The sequence below is a fragment of the Chaetodon trifascialis genome, chromosome 10 (assembly GCF_039877785.1).
Source record: "Chaetodon trifascialis isolate fChaTrf1 chromosome 10, fChaTrf1.hap1, whole genome shotgun sequence".
NCBI classification, from domain to species: domain Eukaryota; kingdom Metazoa; phylum Chordata; class Actinopteri; order Chaetodontiformes; family Chaetodontidae; genus Chaetodon; species Chaetodon trifascialis.
In genome coordinates this window covers 15,635,295-15,659,970 of record NC_092065.1, presented here as the reverse complement: position 1 = coordinate 15,659,970, position 24,676 = coordinate 15,635,295, and the positions used below count along the sequence as shown (strand labels likewise).

The following is a 24,676-nucleotide window of genomic DNA, read 5'->3' as shown; positions in this document are numbered from 1 at the left end:
TCTCCCAACTAGTTTGAAACATGTTGCTGCATCAAATTCAGAATAAGCAGATATTTACAAAAACCAATGAAGTTGATGAGGTAAAATATTAAATATATTGTCTTTGCACTGTTGTCATCTGAGTGTGTTTATTAAAATTTCACACAGCATCCCAATGTTTTTGGAATAAGGGTTGTAAGTTATCAAAAACCGGCCAGTTCAAACCGCTCAGAAACACTTGACCAGAGGACATGCTGGATGTCTTCCTCCATTTTGTCAAAAACATATCACGGAGTGAAACAGGTGGCATGACACCGCTACACTTGTCGATACTAGATGGTTATGGTGTCAGTGATGCAGGAGGACTTACAGCGAATGCCGTAGATCATGAGTGGGTCTAGCTGCTTCTTGCCATGTTTGCCCTGGCCAGAAAGATTCGACATGGCCTGGATTTCCCGATGGAACAGGTAGTCCAACAGCGTCAGTGCCATTTTCTCTGCTGTCCGGCAGTTTGTGGTGATATGGAGCATGTCAGCTGGAGACACTGGGCAACGAACTCGCATCTCTGGGTTATTCTCATCTCCCAACCAGGTGCCCCCTGGGTAATCATCTAGAGGAAACAGAAGTAACACATTACAAATGTTATAAACACATCTACATCTATATGACAAAAAAAATCTTCTTGTATAGACATTACACTCTTACACTGGTACAGAGCCACTGAGATGCTTCATGTAATACAATAGCACACCCTTGTGGCAGTAAAGGGGAATTAGGTGAACTATGGGCAAAACAGTGTTATTATTAAAGGTATTAAAAAGCAGAATATGTGGTTTGGCTGTTTGCTCACAGTGCATGCTAGCTGTTAAGTCCACCACACACACAAACAAACACACAAATAAAGCATCAGACACACTGTTCTGAACACCACATGGTACCATCTAGCTAATGCTGACTAACACAGTTTTATCATGGTAACCCACAGCTGCAAATAAATGAATAATAGTTTGCCTTTGAAGATAACCAAGAACTTCCCAAGTCGACTGAAAATAACCAAACCAATAATCACAGCAAATACAACAACAATATGGACTTAATTTAGGTTTTCACAATTAGAAATGAACTATTCTCTCTCAGGCTCCGCCAGAACCATGAGCAAAGCTACTGAAAACATGAATGACCAAACAAAGCATTTATCAATACAGCCGGAGTCAAAACCACAGGGACATGAACATCAGACACAACAGCGCAGATTGCTTTCGATTCAATGTGGAGACCATCTGAAAGACTCACGTTAGCCTTATTAAATAAGTCCAATTTTAACAAAATCATTCGAAAGCAATTATTTTGGGGCTGTGACGCAGCAGATAAAGCTGGCTGTCCACTAACCGCAGGGTTGGCAGTACATTCCCCAATTCTTCCAGACCAGATGTCAAAGTAAGTTTTTTTGGGAAAGACACGTAAACTGACTCTGTACACCAAATCACTCCCTGTCACATGCTCTCTGCCATCGATGTGTGAATGAGACGCAAACTAAAAAGATTTTTAACATTTGTAAGTGCTAAACATAATTCAAGATAACTACCCCAGAAATCTATTACCATATTACAGAGCTGACACAGATGACCTTGCTACTACTGTGTGTGTGTGTGTGTGTGTGTGTGTGTGTGTGTGTGTGTGTTCACACTGTTGTTGTTATCAGTGAGCTGGGTGACTTGAGCCTCCCAGTGCTGAGAAGCCACACCGAACGAGAAGTCATGCTCTTTTTGTTGAGGTAACACGTTCATGTTTTGTATTTTCTTAACCATTACTGGAGAAATCTGGCCTAAAGGTTAAAAGAAAAAAAACTGACTACAAGGGAAAAAAGAGCAAAGACAAATATAGCCACAAGTGGCAATAATCAGGGTCCAAGAAGATAGCTAAATTTGCCTTTTATAGAGCAGAAGATCAGATGCAGATTACTCGATGATAAAAGAATTTTGACTTGAAGCCAAGCAGATAACTACAAAAATGTAAACCTGAATGTTACAGCGTCACTCTGACGTCAATGAGTGTCACTTAATGTGCCTGAGTCTGAGAGTTTTTGCTGGACAAATACTTTCAGCAGAGAAAAATTATAAGAAGAATGAATAAGAAGAAAAAAACCATGACGAGAACTCCAGCAGTGAGCAATGCTGATTGGACCCCTGATGAGAACAAAAACAATAGGGCACAAGCTGCTTTGCTGCATTTTTTGCTGCTTGGACCTCTAAATATGTGTGTTTCTGTATCTATGTCAGCAGAGTGAAGTCATACCTTCTGCATTGAGTGTGATAAGTGTCACATTTTGGCCATTTTGCGCATTGCTGGAATGGCCTCCATTAGAAACAGAGTCACTGGCCTCTGAGCCACTCTCTTGTTCTTCCTGACTCTCCTCAGGGCCCGGCACTTTTACCAGGATTGTGTTCTGCCGCCTCCTGGTCACTGTGCTGAAAGGAAAAAAAATTGTCATCTGTAGGTCTAACATACACACAGATCATGGCAGAGGCTACTGTAAATGAGAAATTCAGATTATGTATAGGCCTCTATTGCCTGGACTGAAAATGAGGGAAGCCGCTGTGTTTGAAAGGATTTCTATTTTATTAGGCATGTAAGTATGAATGTGAGCCACTCACTTGCTGAGCAGGTTCTCCAGAGGGGTGTCTTCTTGGCTAGTGCCCTTCGGGGTTTCACTGCTTACTATCACATTTGTTTGTGGAACAACACTGAAGAAAAAAATCAAAACAGACTGGTTAAATGGCACATTTATGCACACTCTGTACGGTCTTAAACAGCTTTGTGGCCTGCTAACTCCTGTAATCACAAATGAAAATGGCTAAAAGGACAATGTCTCTGCATCATAAAAGACTACATCTACTTAGGCCTGGGAATTATTTTATCTCCATTTGTATGCACTCTAAGCCTGAACAGATGTGCCAGCACTGTTACCTTACCATCGTACTTTGTTCCAAGTTTGGGTGGCCCCCTGAGGAGACCCTGCAACCATAGGAACCTGGATAGGACTCTTTGCACAGGGAACCATGCTGTCTAGTTTGCGTTTAAGGGCTTTGCATGTAGCATCCAGAGCCTGTAACTTTGACTCAATTCCCTCCAATCGCTGGGTGATTGATGCGGTGAATGAGACCAACAGGTTCTGGAAACACAAATAACATAATGCAGTTTGTTGCAAAAAGTAATAAATACTTTCCTATTCTAAATCTATAAAAAATGTATGAGCTTTGACAGTGTCAATTATACAGAGTTGGTACCTTAATAAACGATATGTCTTGGTTATTGTTATTATTCTCCTGACTGCTGCTTAATTTCCTCTTTTTCTTCTGAGGCCTTTCTTCATCATCTTCATGATTGTCCAGCACATCTTCAATGAATCAAATATAGAGACATCATCAAAACAACACGACATCTTGTTGGATTTCATCAGACTGAAGCTGTGCTCCTCTTTGAGTCCCAGTGAGAAGCATTGAACATCTGCTGTTACACAGTTCACAGTGTTTAGCCTAAAATAAGTTAACATTAAAACTTCAATTACATGAAAATTTCTAAAATTGTTCACGTTTAAATATCCATGCCTGATGCGGCACTTTCCTAATATGGAATCTGATCATATCTGGTAACAAAGAAAAAATAAAAATCCAGTGAGAAAAATAATGAGTTTTCAAATTGTTTCACAGGACTCTTACCTGTGTGGTCCTCCTGATTAAAGTCCTCCACTGTTATCTGTACGATTTCATCCAACTCTTGTTCAGCCATCGTTCACAGCTGAAATGTGAAAACTTTAACTTAACAAGACCACAAAATAAGACATGACTGACACACTAGAGAAGAGAGGTGAGAGGAGGATGTGAGGTAAGCTGACATCATAGACAACCCCTCTCACCCCCTGCACAAGACAGCGGGAGCCCTAAGCAGCTCCTTCAGCAACAGACTGCTGCATCCACATCTGTAAGAAGCAACGCTAAAGCAGCTGCTGAACACAAGCAGTAGCACTGTTCAACTCTGGCACTGTTTTAATGTAGCACCATCCACATACATACTGTTTGCACTACTGTGAGTTTATGTTTAACATCATGCTATTACATTCGCGCAATATCTTATCCTATGCATTTTTTGTGTTACATATATATATCACTCCTGCACAATAGTGCAAAACACTGTACTTAATTATCCATACCTTACCATGTGTAATTTCCCATTAGCATTATTATTTTTTACACTCCTTTTTGTATAAAATGTTCATACATATAGTTGTGTTTTTTTATTTTGTATTTTTTATTCCTGCTTCTATTGCTGCTGTGTGTAACATCATTTTCCCCGGTGGAGGATTGATAAAGTTCTATCTCATCTTAAAGCCCAATATCTTCTTGCTGTGTCTGTTGCAGCCTCTTTAGCAACAGAATCCTACTGGAGATTATACATTTCAAATGTGATGAGCTTGTCAAACAAATGAAGTAATCTCAAACTCTATAAGACCCATTCAGCTTTTGCACTAATTACATTACGAGAAGACATGACTTTATATTAAACTAAAAAACTCTTTAATGGCATGTACAAGAGGTTGCAAAGAAAGATTTAAAGCAATGATAACTTTCCTTTAAAAACAAGACAGTTGTGACTACAGTGAGATTTCAGATTCTAACCTGTAGAGACATATTTCATGCTTTATTAGCTGTCCACCTCATGTGTCTGGTGAAAAACATACACTTCCATGTTTATAAATTGCAACTGTCTGCAGGCCCCACAGTGGATTCCATTTTGACATATACTCAATAACAGTAAAAAGTCAATATAATTAATGGACTTCGCTAATGTAACTTCAAATAAGTTGGGGCAGGAGCAAGAAAATACTGGGAAAGTTATGGAATGCTCCAAAAACACCTGTTTGGAACATTCCACAGGTAAACAGGTTCATTGGTAACAGACGATAGTATCATGATTGGGTATGAAAGGGGCATCCTGGAACGGCTCAGTCATTCACAAGCAAGGATGGAGAGAGGTTCACCACTTTGTGAACACATGATTGTATGAAGGAGATTACTATATGGGTTCAGGAACTCTTCATAAAACCGTTGTCAGTTAACAGCTTGTTAGCAAGTGATTTGCGTTTCTTGCATTTTACACAGCGTCTACAAAGACGTTAAAAAGTATAAGGAAGTAGCTGCTCAGTGGTTACTGCATCCTACCGATAAGTATTGTTTTCTTTACGGGTCACTGTAGTCGTGTCTGTGTCACCCTCTCAAAACAGTGGGGAATATGGTACCCAAACACATTTTGTGCCCGCCTTCGCCTGGGTCAATTCCTCTGGTTAGTTTTAAATCAATGGCCAAATTTCAATCCAGCACGATTACATTCTTGTAATTTCGCGATTACGAACACAAGCATGTCATTTTCCGTTGTAACCAGCATTACGCTTAAAAAAAACCCGCTCGCGTATTATTAGCACTGAGTTAGCTCTGGTAGCATTGGGGAGAGGGGTTATCTTGTGGTACAATTTGGGTAAAAACCCTGCTTATGTAGAAAATTACCCATCTCCCCCGCTGCTACGACTATGAAAATATCACACAGCGCTGGTAACGTCTTGCTAGTCTGGCCATCTGAGTTTAGCTTCGTATGTTGCTCCAAAATTCAACTATGCTACAGCAACGCCGAGCTAACTGACTAGGGGTCTCTTAGCGATGTGAAATATGGGCAAAATAAAACTACGTAAGGAAACAGTCGAACTTTACGTGTTGGCGGCGATACATTAATGTAATTTCACTAAATGTACCCCAACAAACGTTACTACTGCAGCATTCCAGCAAATACTTCCATCTTATATTAACGTTTCCTAACTAGTCCTAACAGAATCGCATGCTAGCTAATGTTAGCTGGTACTTCCAAATCGGATTTGCAGGTTTGCGAGCTAACGCTAAAGCTGAACCAGTGCAAACGAGTCGCTGTTTTAGCTAGCGTGACGGTTAGCATGCTAGTTGGGCCTGAAGGCCGCTTGAATGTAACGAAATAATCGGAAACTCTTTGAAGAAATAACACTAAAATATGATTTTGATTCAGCTTCTTCCCCCCATTGCTGGCACACAACACATGTACCGTGCAAGATTGGGTTATATTACCGTGTGAATGATGAATTCTCGTGTTGTTTGTAGAGATTCCGATAACGGCGTCGTTCCTCGCGAGAGATGAGCGCTTCCCTTCGCGTGTTCCTCACATGGAGGCTTCGCTCATTCGGTGCAGCTCTGGCGCAGCTCGTACACTGATGCTGCCCCCAGCCAGCACAGTCGAACCAGCACGTAAACTCATCAGCAGATTTAACGTTAAGAGTAGGACTCTTCAGTCAACAGGAGGCCACTGTTTAACGTTGATATGGTTTGAGCTGTTTAGCAAATCGCTTCATATTATATTATCTAAGGTTGATTCGATGTAAGTCATTGTGCTGATTTGAATTTCTGGACGGAGTAGCGGACTGTCACCACTGAAGAGATAAACGTTTACTTAATAGTGAATGTACAGGTGTGCCATGAGAAATTTTTAATTTGGCAACGCCCTGCATATGTCAGGAGTGGCGAAGAATGAATTGAATTCGTAGCTTTCTTCAGAGGTTGAGTCATGCCGAGCTGCTGCCCAGGCTGTTCTCCGGTACGTATAACAGTACCAAGCGTTGCAGTCCGGTGAAAACATGACCGAGCTGAAACCGAAAGCTTCTAGTCTGCAGTCAGACCCGTTATCCTCTATAACTTGCCCTAGTGGTTTGGTGTATTGTATTTGAATGAAAAAGAACACACTTTTGTATTGCGTCATCTTAATAAAAATGTATTATAAACAAATAAAAAAAAAAAACAGTACTGAAATCTGAGCAATCTGTGGGTGTTCATTGTAATCAATTATATATACACATCAACAGGAATATAATGTAATGCCACAAAAGAATAGAAAATAATAGCTCATAATTTAAAAGAATAAAATGTAATACATCATTATTCATACTATTATTACTGGAATGGAACATGGAACAAATGATAATGTGCAGTGTGCACATAGTTGTCAAGGTGGAGCATCTTTCTTTTTCCATACACCTGGGCTTCAAGTGCAGCCCTCCACTCAGCCATGGTGGTGGAGTCATAGTGGCCGTGGCTCTGCTCCCACTGGCACTGCTTGCAGGTGATGGTGTCCCTCATTCTCCTCCTCTTCCTTATGGCGCTCTCCTCCTGTGTTTTCCTCTTGCGACAGTCATTTGTCATGCAGGCTCCTGCATGTCTGAGAAGAGCAACAAGAACCAAAGATTGGAAGGCAGGCAGAAGTTGGTGAGCTGGTTTGGTTGCCCAGAGAGGTGGCTTTGAAAATTCTCCTCTCATCAATGAGAGCTTTAAAAATAACTGGGAAGCTACATAGCTGTTAAATAAGTTATGCACCAGCACATTGGATTGCATAGGAAATGCATTCTTCACTGGTGGTTCCTTATTCTTCTCATTTTGCACCTGTATGGAAATCGTCTGATTAGAGATGATGTAAGTGATGCGTTACTAATTTGCTATGCAGGAGCTTTTAGGAACTTTACATAACCGTCTTTTGTGTTGCTGTGTGTATTCCTTATATAGAGTATGTAGCATTTCTTACAACCTGATTCAAACATGTTTTGACCTTGATGAGTGCACATCAGTGCCTCGTCCCTGGAAGTCTGAAGTCTCTGAGTGAAGGGTTTGAGCTTTGTACCAAGGCTGGAATTAGATCCAGCCTTGATGGTGGTCATTATTGGGCTGCCTGCCATGACTCAGAACAGAAGTCCTTGCAGACTCTAACCAGAACTCTGTCACTGGACAAGCTCAGGCCCATGGCCATTTCTCCCCCTTAATTTTCTTGGCAACACCTGAAGAAATCATGCCAGCAGTCCTCACACAGTCCCATGATAGGTTATTATTCAAAACAACGTTCCACGACAGAAAGAGCTATGATAGCACACCTAAGGGCTGTAGCAGCCGCTACTGAGGCAGTTTCGGCCACAGCTGACATTGTTGCTATGTGTCCACTTGTTGTGCATGTTCTGTTCACCAGCAAGACCACTGTACTGGCAAAATGTTCTACTGACAATGTTGCATGTCATCTTAAAACACTGTTCTGTCTTTTACCCATCAACTCTGCTTCCTACAACTGAAGACGGAGAACCTCATTCTTGTTTAGAGGTGGTTGACATTGTGTCACCTGTGTAAGCCTGACTTTGTGTTCCTTGTCACAGGTTCTGCCTTGAGGATCCCCTCCTCTTGTGTTTCTTATGCCACATGTACGGAACACAATGTAGTTGAAAGTGCCAGATTGCCTAATAATCTATCTGCTCAGGCAGCCTAATTGTTTGCACTAACCCGTGCTTTCATTCTAGGAAAAGGACAAACCATCACAGTCTACACAGATTCTCAATGTGCTTTTAATGTCTGTCATAACTTCCATGCTTTGTGGAAAAATCATGGTTTCTTTACTTCTACAGGCAAACCAATTGCCCATAGGAGTCTCATTATTAACCTCTTGTCTGCATTACTTCTACCAGCTTCAGTAGCAGAGGGGAGAAGTGGCATTGGCATGCCACCAACACATGGTCAGGAGACCCCAGAAGAAGATGGCATCAAAACAGCCAAAATAAAGCAGTTGATCAGGAGAAAAAGATGTATTTATTCCTTTTTTCATTGTCTTTTGAATTGTTATGCTTCTGTACATGTGCGCTTACTTGCATGTGAGCCCTGATATATAAATGGATAAATGGGGTAGTTGGAGGAGAGAAAACCAAGTAATAATGATGAACCAGAGCTTCACCCTGTGTCAGAATGGGTACCAGGAAACCCTTACAGTGAATCAGATGATGAATTTGTGTAATCTTGGTTTGTTTTCATTGGGATCTGCACTGATGATTTTCTAAACTTGAGATTTTAATGTAATTCCTAAATATGTTCTGTTGACACTTTGTGTCAAAAGGGAGGAATGCAGGAATTAGATGACTTGCTAATCCCACAAATCAGTCTATGAATTGTAAACTTTTTGTGGCCCTTCCTCACTAAAGTGAGAACGAGGACAACAGGACATTCAATGAGGGAAACAGGATGAAGGGGGAAATTTAGGGTTTAGGGTGAAATGCGTTGTGATTGATTTACCAATACCAGCTGCATGTGACAACCAGTTGTCCTTTGTTGCTTGACAGTATAAAAGCCAAGACATTGTGGAGATATTCAGATAACACTCTGCATGAGTCTTCCCTCCATGCTGTATTTATTAAAGAGACCTGATTGATCACACCGAGACTGTAATTCTTCTGTGAATTAGCAACTCTCAACGATCAACAGGGAGAATTTGCCTTACGCTCATCAGCAAGGATATATGTCTCCGAAGTAACAAGCCATCATAGGCTGTAGCTAAAAACAACACAAACTGTATGTTCAGTATACACCCAATATTGATTTACCTAAGTTACACAAGCTATGTTTGCACTGCTGAACTTATTGTTCTGCCTTTTTTCTTTGCATCTTGGTTGAGCTGTACAGTATGTCTTTTTTCCCTATGCAAATACATTCAATTTAATGTTCAGTCCAGAGTCACATTTATTGTGTGTGCACACATACTTTGCAAGTAAAGCCAATTCTGGTTCTGATTCCGATGTCAACCATGAAACCCCTTCTTCTCCAAACTTGTGTTGTGGTTCTAACTTTCTCTGATCAGCTGTGCATTGACATTCTGAACAACTACAGTTCCCAACCCCTCATCAATGTTGTCCAGCACAAACAAAATATTTGTACTTTCATCTGGGTCAAAATTGGAATGTAACAATATGGCATGGAATGCATGCAATGCTTATTTATTCTAAAATAAAGACAGACGAGTCAAACAAGTTTTTGTTTAAGTTTTTCCATAACATCCATAGCAGCCAGGAGGCGGGGTCATGTCAGGAGGCGGTGGATTAGTTATAGTTACATTTGTACAATGTTTCAGTCCGCACACAGATGACCACCATGAAGTGCAGTGCAGCGCAAACTTTTTTCTTATTGACGTCTGTTTTATTTCTCTGTGTTGCTGCAGACCTACATGGTAAGTAAGACTAACCTACCGCAGTGAAGTTAGTTTTAAGTTGGATATTCGACAGACATTCGCTCCTAAGCCACTCCATGTAAAAAATTAATAATAATTATTTGGAGATTGAAAATGTAAAAACAAGAGGTGTATCTCATGCAGCCAGTGGAGTACTATCATCCCACACAGATTTTGAGTCCTTTGGTCCCATGACCTGGGAGCTATTGAGTTAAAATGCTAACATTTACATATAAAAAAAATGTATAAAAAATTATAAAAGGTGTAAAATGTAAAAACAAGAGGTGTATCTCATGCAGCCAGTAGAGTACTATCATCCCACACTAATTTTGAGTCCTTTGGTCACATGACCTGGGAGCTATTGAGCTAAAATGCTAATATTTACACATGAAAAATTAATAAAAAATTATAAAAGGTGTAAAATGTAAAAACAAGAGGTGTCCCAGGCACAGCGAGTACTTGCAGCAGCACCTCGATAGCCGACGTTTGAGGGAAGAAGGAGCTGGTAGCCTATTGACAAGTGAGATTTTGTCGCACTTTTTTATGTTTTTTTTTTATCCCCATCGTTTGTAGTTAGGCTATTCTTTTTACATTTTACATCCTTTTGCAATTTTTCATTAATTTACATTAGCATTTTAGCTCAATAGCTTCCAGGTCATGTGACCAAAGGACTCAAAATCAGTGTGGGATGATAGTATTCCACTGGCTGCATGAGATACACCTCTTGTTTTAACATTTTAAATCTCCAAATAATTATTATTAATTTTTTACATGTAAATATTAGCATTTTATCTCAATAGCTCCCAGGTCATGTGACCAAAGGATTCAAAATCTGTGTGGGATGATAGTACTCCACTGGCTGCATGAGATACACATCTTGTTTTTACATTTTCAATCTCCAAATAATTATTATTAATTTTTTACATGGAGCGGCTTAGGAGCGAATGTCTGTCGAATATCCAACTTAAAACTCGGCATCAACAAGAACACATTACTCGTAGACCTGACTGCTCTGTTAATTCGAGTTACAACACTCAAGCCACAGGATACCTGTTTTTCGATGCATCTCTCACAGTAATGAATCAGTAGCTAAACTTTATGAGCAACTGTTTTGTTAAACTCCTTATTATTTTGTTAAGCACCTTAAACAAGGCTACCCTTTACCTACATGCATACAAGCTCACTTTGTCCAGAGGTGAAACTCATGTCGCAAAGACCCAGGAATTTAACAACTTGTAATATTTAGGCTTGTCTTCTGGCTTCAGGCTGATGCAGAACATCATGAATATGGAAATGACTGTGGCTTTATGAACAAATATCACAGGCTACTCAATGTGGGGGACAAATGCCAGAATGGAGCTATATTTTATGTCTTATTTAATAACTTTTAGTTTTCGCCATCATTTCTATGATAGTAACACGAATTTTAGCTTACAGATTAAATCAACACAACTTTAAAAATGTGCAAAGAGGTCAGAATTTCACATAAATAGATAAACATCCATAAACATCCAATCCAACATCCATAAACATCCAATTAAGTCAAATTATTTAAACCTTTTGTGTTGAAATAGGATGTTAACACATTCAAAGTGCATCACTGATTGCATTGCAAAACTGCAAATTCAATAGGCCACAGTGGAACATACCAAAAACCTATGCTTCCCCACGGTCACCTTTAGATCTGCAGCTAACAATTATTTCCATTGATGATTAATCTGTCAGAAATTTTTGAACAAATCATTAGTTGTATAAAATTCCAGCTCCAGTAGTGAAAAAATGTAGTTGGGAAGTAAAATGCCCGAAAAACCTCAGGTGGCATCGTCAAATTGCTTTGGAGACAGGAACAGTGCGCCTTGCACATGACTCACTATAACTGAAGTCAAATGGGAAGTTGCTGTTTTATGTAACACTTGCCACTTGCAACATAAGCTTCCACCAACCAACAACACAGTGTTGCATATTTGCATGATGATATTTTTTGTGTTTTTCTGTTAAGTGTCACATTGTGATTCTGACTATCACATGTCTGACAGCGCCTGAAGTCCACACAAAGCTCGGCAGCCTGAGAGGTGCATATGTGAGCGTAAAGGGGAAGGAGACTGGGGTCCATGCCTACCTGGGTATCCCATTTGCCAAGCCACCCATAGGCCCTGCTCTGAGACTGGCTGCACCTCAACCAGTGGAGGGATGGGAAGGAATGAGGGACGCCACCCAGCAGCCACCCATGTAAGGCAATCATGCCCTTCAGTTGTTGCACACTGCATTCGGACAAATAATGTTCAGTCTGTACTGACAAAAATGTCTCTTTTTCAGGTGCGTTCAGAATAAATATCATTTTTACAACCTACTCGATCAAATGGGTGTGCTGTTGGCAGATGTCCCAGACATTTCAGAAGACTGTCTTTACCTCAACATTTACACTCCTGCAAACAGAGCTCCCAATGCCAAGCTCCCAGTAAGAACCCTTTGCTGCAGGTTTGATATCGTGCTGCTCCCTCACTAAGATTCAGCTTTTGGATCGTGTTCTTGGATGAGCTGGCTTGATTGCTTTTGAAGAATCTCTGATGGCCAGACTGCAAAGGGATTTCTTCTTAATACTCAATTTGTCACCATGAGATCTGTGTGTTATTCAGATTTAATTCTTTGTGAGGTTTGATGTAGTTTAATTGATATTCTTATGAGCTCAGTTACAATAAAGTAAAATGTGCTCCTACCAGGTCATGGTCTGGATCCATGGTGGAGCATTTACTCTGGGGTCAGCTTCAATGTTTGATGGCTCCGCTCTGGCTGCATACCAGGGTGTGGTTGTTGTTCTCATCCAGTACCGCTTGGGACTTCTGGGCTTTCTCAGGTAAAAAGCCACAAGTCACGAAGCACAGTTACAATGAACGTGCTATCTGTGCCACATGTGACAACAGTTCAAAACTGCAGTCACTTTTACCAGCTGGTGTAAACGTAGCCTGGTAGACAATAATTATGTGTTCTCTCCAGCACTGGAGACGAGCACTTGTCAGGGAACTTTGGTCTGCTGGACCAGATCCAAGCTTTGAGGTGGACCCAGGAGCACATTCACAACTTCGGAGGAGATCCTGATTTAGTTACTGTATTTGGGCAGTCTGCTGGTGGAATGAGCGCATCCCTCCTAGTAAGGATCATTCTACAGATAAAGCACCATCCTTGCAAGTATTGCACAGTTTTGCTGCTCACAGCACTTTCCTCTTTCCTGTCACTTAAATCAACAGCTTCTCTCACCACTGTCTCATGGCCTGGTCCACCGTGCCATTGCCGAGAGTGGCACTGCTGCAATTGATGTACTCGTTGATCCTCTGCCAGTGACTCAGGTGGATTATCAGTGTTTATTTTTGTGTGTTATGTATTTTGACTTTGTTCACAGTATTGACAATATCACAACATCTTTGTTTTCTACATTGTTGTCTCTAGATGATAGCAAATGTATCTGGCTGTAGCCTCAAAAGCACAGAGAAGATGGCTGATTGCATCACAAACCTTGATATTAGTGCTATTTTGACTATTGTGCAGGTGAGATATTGTATGTAGAACTGACACTGACTGACTTGATGAGATTATTATGATGTAGCTGTGTTTATGTTGTCTTTATCTGATCTTTTTGTATGAAATGTTTTATTCTCTCAAGGATCAAAATTTGAGATATCCCATAAATGTTGATGGACACTTCCTGAGAAAACCTGTGGATGAGCTGTTCCATAAACATGAACTTCTCACTGTGCCGTTCATGACTGGTGTTAATGATCATGAAGGGGGCTGGATACTTGCTGATGTAAGTGTGGATGCTGAATTGTTACAGGCCATAAGGCCTGTAACATAAGGCCATAAAAAGTGCTTTGTTTGAAATGGTAATAGCAGCTGTGTGTTCCCTCAGCTCTTTGCTCCTCCAAACTGGACAGAGGGAATGGATCGGGAGCAGCTCCTGAACGTGATTTCCATCTTTTTCCCTGATGTAAGAAAGAGACTGCCTGACAGTACAATGCCACTCTGTTTGCTCAAACTTGTCTGACAGATATGTTGCTCATTTTCTCAAGCCCAACCATGCAATCTTACGTGATTTGATATTGGATGAATATGTTGGAACCGGTGAAGATCGTGTGAAAAACAGAGATGGGTTCACTGAGGTGATTGGAGATTTGATGTTCACCATTCCAGCCATCAAGGCCGCCAATGCACACAGAGGTAGTTTATTTACACAAGAATTTATCTATTTACTGTCAGAAACTATCGTAAAAACATAATGTCACACTCATTTGTCTACTACTAGATGCAGGCGCCTCTGTGTACCTGTACGAGTACCTCCATCCTCCCAAAGTCCTGCAGGCAAAAAGGCCAAGCTTTGTCAGGAGCGACCATGCAGATGAAATCTTCACAGTACTCGGATTCTGCTTCACAACTACTCATGTCAAATTACCTGGTAAATTTAATAAAATAAAATAAAAATCATTATTTCAACAGCCCATCAGAGAGCTGGGTTTGCTTCTGTAAAGTGCAAAGTGTTTCACCAGATTATCATTATTTTACAGAAGGTGCATGCTCTGAGGAGGAGGAGCAGTTGAGCAAAACCATGATGAGATACTGGGGCAACTTTGCTCGCACAGGGTAGGAATTAACCCTCATTCTAAGTTACAATACACACAGAGATAAGATGAACTTGTCTCTGACTGTGTATGTGTGTGTGTGTGTGTGTGTGTGTGTGTGTGTGTGTGTGTGTGTGTGTGTGTGTGTGTGTGTGTGTCTGTGTGTGTGTGTGTGTGTGTGTGTGTGTGTGTGTGTGTGTGTGTGTGTGTGTGTGTGTGTGCATGTGTGTAGGTCTCCTAATGGGAAAGGTCTTGTCCACTGGCCAAAGTATGGAGCAGAAGAAGGCTACTTGGAAATTGGTGCAAAGGAGCAGGCAGCTGGTCAGCACTTGAAGAAGGACCAGTTTGTCCTCTTCACTCAGACCCTCCCGGAGAAGATCTGACAACTTAGTGAGAGGGAGCACAGCGAGCTGTAGAACAGTCGCCTCTCCTTTCTCCATTCCTTCAAGTTTTTTTTGTTGAATCCATCTTAAAGAAATCATTCAAAACAGCATCACACACACTGTGAAACCACTGTTAAAACTAATGTGATATGAATAATGAATGAAGTTATGTGTTGCAACAGTAGAGTATTTTAACAGTTCATTTTGAATCCATGGCATATTGCTTCATGGAATACTTTCATGAAATCTAAAAGCTCAAAAGGATGTATGTGGTAGAAAGGCACTTCATCAGATACCTCCACTGCATTTGCCTGCATATGTACTATTTCTTTAATGATGTAACTGGTCGCTTGACACAGTACAGTACAACTGGACACAGCATGTGCAGCCACTGTTCAGAGGAAGAAAAAGGCAGTGAAGAGAAGGCCCAAAGGTCACCAGCAAAGCTTGAGCCAACCTTGAGCACAAAGACCAACCATGACTGCCATAATGAGGCAAATACTTCAAAGGAATACTCACCCAGTGTATTTTATACTTAGACACTGAAACAAATGCAATGATGAGAACATATTATGCTTTGTTTATACTTTATTCTTTACTATATAATTGCATGCGTAATTTCAAAGTTTGGATGTCTTCTGTATCAATCTACAATGAAGAAAATAAGAAAAACACTTCTCTAAGTGTTTTTCTCTAAATCACTTCTCTCTGGTCAGGTGCAACAATATACTCATTGCTACTCTGAAAAATTACGTTTCCAAATATCACCTGCATATATGTGGCTCATGGGAGATATTCTTCTCTCCTGCAAACAACATATTTTTTCTTTTGTCTTGGTCTTGATGGAAGTGTAATAATTTTGCAAGTCAGTGATAGGGTTCTTATTTAACCGAGACAGTCAAGTACAATATTTTGTTTTAGTTTACAGAAAGACAGATGAAAGAAACCTTTCAACAGAAATCACTTTGAGCCATCGAGGTCAGTGGGCAGGATGATGTTCGGATATTCGTGTAAAATCTGATGACTCGTATCATATCGTAACATTAGGTGGAGCACTGCCTCGGTCAGTATTAAAAGGGGAGGTTCGCAGGAGGTGACATCGTTTCTGCACTTTTCCAGCAGAGTGTTTCAGTCCGCACACAGACGATCACCATGAAGTTCCGTGCAGAGCAAACTTTTTTCTTATTGACGTCTGTTTTATTTCTCTGCGTTGCTGCAGACCTACATGGTAAGTAAGACAAACCTGCCTTCTTTGCACGATGATGTCGGCGTCAACAAGAACACATTACTTGTAGATCTGACTGCACTGTTAGTTCAAGTTACATCATAGTATACACTTTAAAAAAATGTATCTCTCACAGCATGAATCAGTAGTTAAACTTGATGGGTCACTTTAACCGTTGGCGTTTTATTGCACCTTAAACGAGGCTACCTTTTACCTACATACAGGACAAGCTCATTTTGTCCAAAGGTGAATCTCATATCCCAAAGACCCAGGCAGGTTTCCACTTGTAATATTTAGGCTTGTCTTCTGGCTTCAGGCTCATGCAGGACATCATGAAAATGGGAATGACTGTGGGTTTATGAAAAAATATCACAGGCTACCCAGTGCGGTGGAAAAATGCCAGAATGGAGTCATGTTTTACTTTTTTTTTAATGACCATGGTCTTTTCAGTTTTCACCGTCATTTCTATTGTAATAACACGATATTGATCATATTAATTTTAGCCTACAGATTAGATAAACTCAACTGTAAACAGGAACAATGAGGGCGTAATTTCACATAAACAACCAGCATGTAATTTAGTCCAATCATTTAAACCTTTTGTGTTGAGATAGGATATTAACACTCAAAATGCATCATTGATTGCATTGCACAACTGTATTCAATGGGCCACAGTGGACCCAGGGTGTAGCTGTGCACCCTGACCTGCACAGAGCCAGTTTGAATAGGTGACTGGGAGTCTTTACAATTATTGATTTACTTGATCCAGCAAACCATCTACATATCACGGTGTTTAATGAAAAACAAACAAACAAACAAACAAAAATATGCTTCCCTTCCCTCTGTTTCCTACCTGCCCCAGGTGGCATCGTCAAATTGCTTTGGAGACAGGAACAGTGCGTCTTGCACATGGCTCACTACAGCTGAAGTCAAATGGGAAGTTGCTGTATAGATAGATAGATAGATAGATAGATAGATAGATAGATAGATAGATAGATAGATAGATAGATAGATAGATAGATAGATAGATAGATAGACTTTATTGTCTGTCCCAGACGGTGACAGAAATTCTCCTTTGACAAGGCTCAAACAAAAATACAGTACATATCACACAGACAGATGACAAGTGAAATGTTAAAAGGAAACAGCAGCCAATACATGCCAGATATATATACTGTTCAATGTCTTATTTCATGTTGTTCAGGGTGGTTATTGCAAAGGGAATAAAGGATTTTTTATAGATCTTTTTGCGGGCCAGTGGGACTTTGTAGCGTCTGCCTGATGGAAGTAGCTGGAAGGAGTGATGGAGGGGGTGCGAGGGGTCCTCTGTGATCAGGGTGGCTTTCCTGATCACAGAGCGCTTATACATTTCGGAGATATGAGTTTGTGGTGAACCCATGATTTTGCTGGCCTGATTAACAATACGGGAGAGTTTTGTTTTGTGTTTAGTGGAGAGGGAGCTGTACCAGGATGCAATATTGAAAGTGAGGATGGATTCAATGAGTGAAATGTAAACCAGGGTTAAAATGCTTCTGCTGACATTAAAAGTCCTCAGTTTCCTCAGCAGGTGGAGGCGCTGTTGTGCTTTCTTGTACATGGAGTCTGCATGTTTTGCAAACGTCAAGTCGGTGTCGATCTCGGTTCCCAGGTATTTAAAAACGTCTACCTGCTCGACAGACTGACCCTGGATACTGAGGGGTGTAAAAAGGGGTGTCAGGGATTTACCTCTGCCCCCACAGCACAACTCCTTTGTTTTCAAGATGTTTAGCTTAAGAGAGTTTTCATCAAAAGCTTGGGCAAGGTTGTTGACCGTCAGCTGGTAACGGGTCAGTGCATTGCTGTCCGGTAGGTGAGCCACCAGAGCCATGTCATCTGCATATTTTAAAAGAGTCATTCCTTCACTGTTACAAGAGATGTTGTTGGTGTACACAGAGAAGAGAATGGGGGATAAAACACAGCCTTGAGGAACACCTGTGTTTAAAATCAACTTGCTGGATTTAAAACCATTTAAGAACACCTGCTGTGGTCTGTCATGTAAAAAACTCTGAATCCATAAAATCAGTGTGGGGTGAACCTGAAGGTTTGAGAGGTGGTGCAGTAGGGTGTCTGTGTGTACAGTATTAAAAGCAGGGGAGAAGTCCATGAATAAAATCCTGGTATGGGGGTGTGCAGAGTCCAGTTGTTTGGTGACAGTATCTAAAAGTGTGAGACGTGCATCCTCTACTCCACGTTTTGCCTTGTAGGCAAACTGAAAGGGGTCCAGCTTGTGTGAGAGCATGTCTGACAGGCAGTCACCTACCACTCGCTCCATGCATTTACATAGCACGGAGGTCAGGGCCACTGGTCTGTAGTCCTTCAGCTCTTTAGGGTGGGTTTTTTTGGGAATAGGGATGATGGTGGATGATGGTCTTTCCACAGACTGGGGACACACCCGTAGTCCAAAAGGAGCTGGAAAAGTCTGGTGAGGACTCCACTTAGCTGGGTGGAGCAGTCTCTGAGCACCCTGCCTTTGAGCCTGTCAGGCCAGAGGCCTTGTGTGGATTTACTCTGCGCAGGATGGAGGTCACCAGCTGCTCGTCGATGGTGAGGGCTTCTTCTTGGTGAGAGATGGAAGGTGGGCAGGTCCAGGTGATTGGTGTGCTGCTGCTGCTGCTGCTGCTGCTGCTGCTGCTGTCAAACCGGGTGAAGAAGGTGTTTAGCTGTTCTGCAAAGGAGGTGGGGTCTGGGCAGTTAACCGCTGCAGGTTTTGGGGCTCTGCCCATCATGGTGTTTAACCCCTGCCATGCCTCCCTTGCATTTCCTGATGTTAGTTTCTGCTCCGCTTTGTTTTTGTAGTGGATTTTAGCCAGCTTCGCCATCTTCCGGAACTCCTTCTCCAGCTCCCTCACCCTCAGCTTGTCTCCTTGTAAGAAGGCCTTTTTCTTTTGGACCAGGCAGATTTTCATGTCCTTTGTCACCCATTTCTTGTTGTTTGGATGTATTGTTATTTGTTTGGTAGGAGTGACAGTATCCTCACAGAATAAAATATAGGAAGTCAGCACATCTGTCAGCATGTTAAAATCATCATCACAGTCATTAAAAAACAAATTCCAGTCTGTCAGTTCAAAACAACCTTTAAGCGTTTCTGTTGCCTCATTATTCCAGACTCTGATTGTTTTTTTTATGGGTTTCCCTGTTTTCAGTTGTGATCTGTATTTTGGCAACAGAAGGATGACATTGTGGTCAGAGCGTCCAAGGGGTGGTCGAGACTTTGAAATATATGCACCAGGGATATTGCCATAACATAAGTCCAGTATTTTCTGCAGTCTGGTGGGAGTTGTGACATATTGTTCCAGATCGGGCAGATGTGTGGCGATGTCACATCTGTTAAAATCCCCCAGTACAAACACTGGCTGCTCTCCAGTCTGACTGACAGCTCTGTTGTAACAGTCTGATATGTGTTCGGCGGCTTGACTAAAGTCAGGGCCTGGTACATAAACTAAAATCACAGTTATTTGTGAAAATTCTCGGGGTAGGTAGTGTGGTCTGAAGGACACGGTCATCAGTTCATAGTGTTTGCATCAGAGTTAGCGTCTTCAGACAGCCATGTCTCTGTAAAACAAAAAAGACTGGTTTGTTGATAGTCCCAATCGTACTGGATCAGGGTGGAAAGCTCCTCGCTTTTATTCCGGAGCGATCGTACGTTTGACAGGGTTATGGCAGGTAAAGGTAGGCGGCTTCCTCTCCTCCTCAGTCTGTTCCTTATCCCCCCTCTCGACCCTCTTTTCCTTCATATTCTCCGGATGTATGTTGTCAGCGTGGAGAGATGTCACCGCTGGCTCTGACAGAGAGCGGCTCCGCTCCAGCAGGTAGTCCCGTAAGTAGGCGAGCCTACCTGGGTTGGTGGTGAACGGCTGCGCCGGTCGTGAGTGGAGTCCATTTACATGCCATAAACAGGTGATCAGGAGCAGGGCACAGGCCAGGTATAACACTGTTTCTTGGAACATTTCGGAAGGACAAGAAATTTGCGGAAAACAAGCATAAAAAACATAAAAAACATACACGCTAGTCCACTCTCACACGCCAAGCCTTGTCAGGAGTCGCTCCGACAGAGTAGCGCCCCCCTCATCTTACATATTATGTAACACTTGCCACTTGCAACATAAGCCTCCACCAACCAACAACACAGTGTTGTATATTTGCATGATGATATTTTTTACTGGAATTGGAAATTGACTTGATAAAGTGTGAAGTGTCACATTGTGATTCTGACTATGTCCTAATATCCGAACAGAACCTGAAGTCCACACAAAGCTCGGCAGCCTGAGAGGTGCATATGTGAGTGTAAAGGGGAAGGAGACTGGGGTCCATGCCTACCTGGGTATCCCATTTGCCAAGCCACCCATAGGCCCTGCTCTGAGACTGGCTGCACCTCAACCAGTGGAGGGATGGGAAGGAATGAGGGACGCCACCCAGCAGCCACCCATGTAAGGCAATCATGCCCGTCAGTTGTTGCACACTCCATTCGGACAAATAATGTTCAGTCTGTACTGACAAAAACGTCTCTTTTTCAGGTGCGTTCAGAATAAATATCGTTTTTACAACCTACTCGAACAAATGGGTATGCTGTTGGCAGATGTCCCAGACATTTCAGAAGACTGTCTTTACCTCAATATATATACTCCTGCAAACAGAGCTCCCAATGCCAAGCTCCCAGTAAGAACCCTTTGCTGTAGGTTTGACATGGTGCTGCTCCCTCACTAAGATTCAGCTTTGGATCGTGTTCTTGGATGAACTGACTTGATTGCTTTTGAAGAATCTATGATGGCCAGACTGCAAAGGGATTTCTTCTTAATACTCAATTTGTCACCATGAGATCTGTGTGTTATTCAGATTTAATTCTTTGTGAGGTTTGATGTAGTTTAATTGATATTCTTATGAGCTCAGTTAGAATAAAGTAAAAATGTGCTTATTTCCTACCAGGTCATGGTCTGGATCCATGGTGGAGGGTTTACTCTGGGGTCAGCTTCAAAGTTTGATGGCTCCGCTCTGGCTGCATACCAGGATGTGGTTGTTGTTCTCATCCAGTACCGCTTGGGACTTCTGGGCTTTCTCAGGTAAAAAGCCACAAGTCACGAAGCACAGTTACAATGAACGTGCTATCTGTGCCTCATGTGACAACAGTTCAAAACTGCAGTCACTTTTACCAGCTGGTGTAAACGTAGCCTGGTAGACAATAATTACATGTTCTCTCCAGCACTGGAGACGAGCACTTGTCAGGAAACTTTGGTCTGCTGGACCAGATCCAAGCTTTGAGGTGGACCCAGGAGCACATTCACAACTTCGGAGGAGATCCTGATTTAGTTACTGTATTTGGGGAGTCTGCTGGTGGAGTGAGCGCATCCCTCCTAGTAAGGATCATTCTACAGATAATGCACCATCGTTGCAAGTATTGCACAGGTTTGCTCACAGCACTTTCCTCTTTCCTGTCACTTAATTCAACAGCTTCTCTCACCACTGTCTCATGGTCTGGTCCACCGTGCCATTGCTGAGAGTGGCACTGCTGCAATGGATTTACTCGTAGGAAATGATCCTCTGCCAGTGACTCAGGTGGATTATCAGTGTTCATTTGTGTGTGTTATGTATTTTGATTTTGTTCACAATATTGACAATATCACAACATCTTTGTTTTCTAAATTGTTGTCCTCAGATGATAGCAAATGTATCTGGCTGTAGCCTCGAAAGCACAGAGAAGATGGCTGATTGCATCAAAAACCTTGATATTAGTGCTATTTTGACTATTGTGCAGGTGAGATATTGTATGTAGAACTGACACTGACTGACTTGATGAGATTATTATGATGTAGCTGTTTTTATGTTGTCTTTATCTCAACTTTTTGTTTGAAACGTTTTATTCTCTCAAGAATGTAAGAGTGAGATATCCCATAAATGTTGATGGACACTTCCTGAGAAAACCTGTGGATGAGCTGTTCCATAAACATGATCTTCTCACTGTGCCGTTCATGACTGGTGTTAATGATCATGAAGGGGGCTGGATGCTTGCTGATGTAAGTGTGGATGTTGAAACAGATTCCCAGATGAGGTCATAAAAAAGTGCTTTGTTTGAAATGGTACTGTAATAGCAGCTGTGTGTTCCCTCAGTTCTTTGCTCCTCCAAATTGGACAGAGGGAATGGATCGGGAGCAGCTCATGAACACGATTTCCATCTTTTTCCCTGATGTAAGAAAGAGACTGCCTGACAGTACAATGCCATTCTGTTTGCTCAAACTTGTCTGACAGATATGTTGCTCATTTTCTCAAGCCCAACCATGCAATCTTACGTGATTTGATATTGGATGAATATGTTGGAACCGGTGAAGATCGTGTGAAAAACAGAGATGGGTTCACTGAGGTGATTGGAGATTTGATCTTCACCATTCCAGCCATCAAGGCTGCCAATGCACACAGAGGTAGTTTATTTACACAAGAATTTATTTATTTACTGTCAGAAACTGTCATAAAAACATAATTTCTCACTCATTTGTCTACTACTAGATGCAGGCGCCTCTGTGTACCTGTACGAGTACCTCCATCCTCCCAAATTCCTGCAGGCAAAAAGGCCAAGCTTTGTTAGGAGCGACCATACAGATGAAATCTTCACAGTACTCGGATTCTGCTTCACAACTACTCATGTCAAATTACCTGGTAAATTTAATAAAATAAAATAAAAATCATTATTTCAACAGCCCATCAGAGAGCTGGGTTTGCTTCTGTAAAGTGCAAAGTGTTTCACCAGATTATCATTATTATCATCATTTTACAGAAGGTGCATGCTCTGAGGAGGAGGAGCAGTTGAGCAAAACCATGATGAGATACTGGGGCAACTTTGCTCGCACAGGGTAGGAATTAACCCTCATTCTAAGTTACAATACACACAGAGATAAGATGAACTTGTCTCTGACTGACTGTGTGTGTGTGTGTGTGTGTGTGTGTGTGTGTGTGTGTGTGTGTGTGTGTGTGTGTGTGTGTGTGTGTGTGTGTGTGTGTGTGTGGGTGTGGGTGTGTGTGTGTGTGTGTGTAGGTCTCCTAATGGGAAAGGTCTTGTCCATTGGCCAAAGTATGGAGCAGAAGAAGGCTACTTGAGAATTGGTGCAAAGGAGCAGGCAGCTGGTCAGCACTTGAAGAAGGACCAGTTTGTCTTCTTCACTCAGACCCTCCCGGAGAAGATCCGACAACTTAGTGAGAAGGAGCACAGCGAGCTGTAGAACAGTCGCCTCTCCTTTCTCCATTCCTTCAAGTTTTTTTATTGATTCCATCTTAAACAAATCATTCAAAGCTGCATCACACACACTGTGAAACCACTGTTAAAACTAATGTGATATGAATAATGAATGAAGTTATGTGTTGCAACAGTAGAGTATTTTAACAGTTCATTTTGAATCCATGGCATATTGCTTCAGGGAATACTTTCATGAAATCTAAAAGCTCAAAAGGATGTATGTGGTGTGTTTGTCTGCATATGTAATTTTTTTTTTTTTTATGATTTTGTTCAAAGATTAAATCAAAATCTTTTGAAGCTGACGTGTGAGATCTTGTACTATTCAGTTAGGTTTGGTTTGTATCAAATTTTCAGGAGCACAACAAACAGGCAAAGTTGGGAACACACACACATTGGCCATTGTTGTGAAAGGGTTAATGTGTGTTACCAGCCCAGTTTGTCACCAGGGTTTTTCATGGGTCCAGCACTTCAGTTCGAGAAGCGATCATGGGTCACTAACACTGGATAGTGTCAACAGGAGCTTGTTTGCTATATTGGGTTTCGTAGCTCACAGGACTTGTGTACGTTTATTTTATTTATTTATTTTCTCATTGTTTAAATTATATTGTACGTGTCTCATACAATGTATCATTTCGGCACCAGGAAGATAAACTGGCCTTCAAAGTGTCAGCTAGCGAGGATCTGTTAACAAACTTAACTAAACTAAGAGAGCTGGGGATGAACTTCGAGCCAGTTTCAGTTATCTTCAATATTTTTAGAATATCAAGAGCCCATGTTTGCTTGCTTTAACATACCTTTTGGTGCTCTTCATACTTGGTGCCACGATCTTCTTAGTGGCCCTGACTCGTCCCTGTTTTAGGGTGGTTCGGTGGCACGTTAGATTTGGCCAGTGGACCTCTTTCGGAGCCTTCTTCTTCTGTTTACGTTCTTACTCCCATTCCAGACACATCTGCCTAATGAGTGAGGTGATTATTCTCATGAAGCCCGTAGTGCTACATTTGGCAAGCTTGGATTTTTCTCCATGTGAAGAGACAATTAAAACAAAGGAGAAAATGAAGCAAGTTCACCAACTTATCAACTGATTCGGACCTGAGCAAAAAACTAAGTGTGAAAATGACATAACAAT

At 41.6% G+C, this 24,676-nt stretch overlaps 3 protein-coding genes across 3 annotated transcripts in view; 2 read left to right on the top strand and 1 right to left on the bottom strand.

The window, feature by feature from the left end:
* banp (BTG3 associated nuclear protein) overlaps positions 1–6,672 on the bottom strand; it is a 39,018-nt gene extending 32,346 nt beyond the window's left edge. Inside the window, exons 1-7 of the mRNA XM_070971690.1 lie at positions 6,126–6,672; positions 3,699–3,777; positions 3,267–3,376; positions 2,952–3,151; positions 2,634–2,723; positions 2,275–2,447; positions 350–589 (exon numbers count right to left, since the gene is read on the bottom strand). Coding sequence (XP_070827791.1) covers positions 350–589; positions 2,275–2,447; positions 2,634–2,723; positions 2,952–3,151; positions 3,267–3,376; positions 3,699–3,768 — 883 coding nt within the window. The 5' untranslated portion in view covers positions 3,769–3,777; positions 6,126–6,672. The remainder of the gene's footprint in view (positions 1–349; positions 590–2,274; positions 2,448–2,633; positions 2,724–2,951; positions 3,152–3,266; positions 3,377–3,698; positions 3,778–6,125) is intronic.
* A 3,317-nt stretch (positions 6,673–9,989) lies between these two features.
* LOC139337205 (fatty acyl-CoA hydrolase precursor, medium chain-like) lies at positions 9,990–15,067 on the top strand. The gene is made up of 13 exons (XM_070971692.1): positions 9,990–10,074; positions 12,111–12,303; positions 12,391–12,532; positions 12,795–12,928; positions 13,069–13,222; positions 13,320–13,418; positions 13,519–13,617; positions 13,733–13,876; positions 13,979–14,056; positions 14,139–14,286; positions 14,372–14,521; positions 14,634–14,706; positions 14,917–15,067. Exons 1-13 carry the CDS (start codon positions 9,990–9,992, stop codon positions 15,065–15,067), a joined length of 1,650 nt encoding a protein of 549 aa, XP_070827793.1.
* A 1,152-nt stretch (positions 15,068–16,219) lies between these two features.
* On the top strand, positions 16,220–23,758 carry LOC139337204 (fatty acyl-CoA hydrolase precursor, medium chain-like). The gene is made up of 13 exons (XM_070971691.1): positions 16,220–16,295; positions 20,566–20,758; positions 20,846–20,987; positions 21,255–21,388; positions 21,529–21,682; positions 21,777–21,881; positions 21,982–22,074; positions 22,196–22,339; positions 22,434–22,511; positions 22,594–22,741; positions 22,827–22,976; positions 23,095–23,170; positions 23,353–23,758. The coding sequence occupies exons 1-13, from the start codon at positions 16,220–16,222 to the stop codon at positions 23,534–23,536; spliced, it is 1,677 nt and encodes a 558-aa protein (XP_070827792.1). The 3' UTR covers positions 23,537–23,758.
* The last annotated feature ends 918 nt before the right edge of the window (positions 23,759–24,676 follow it).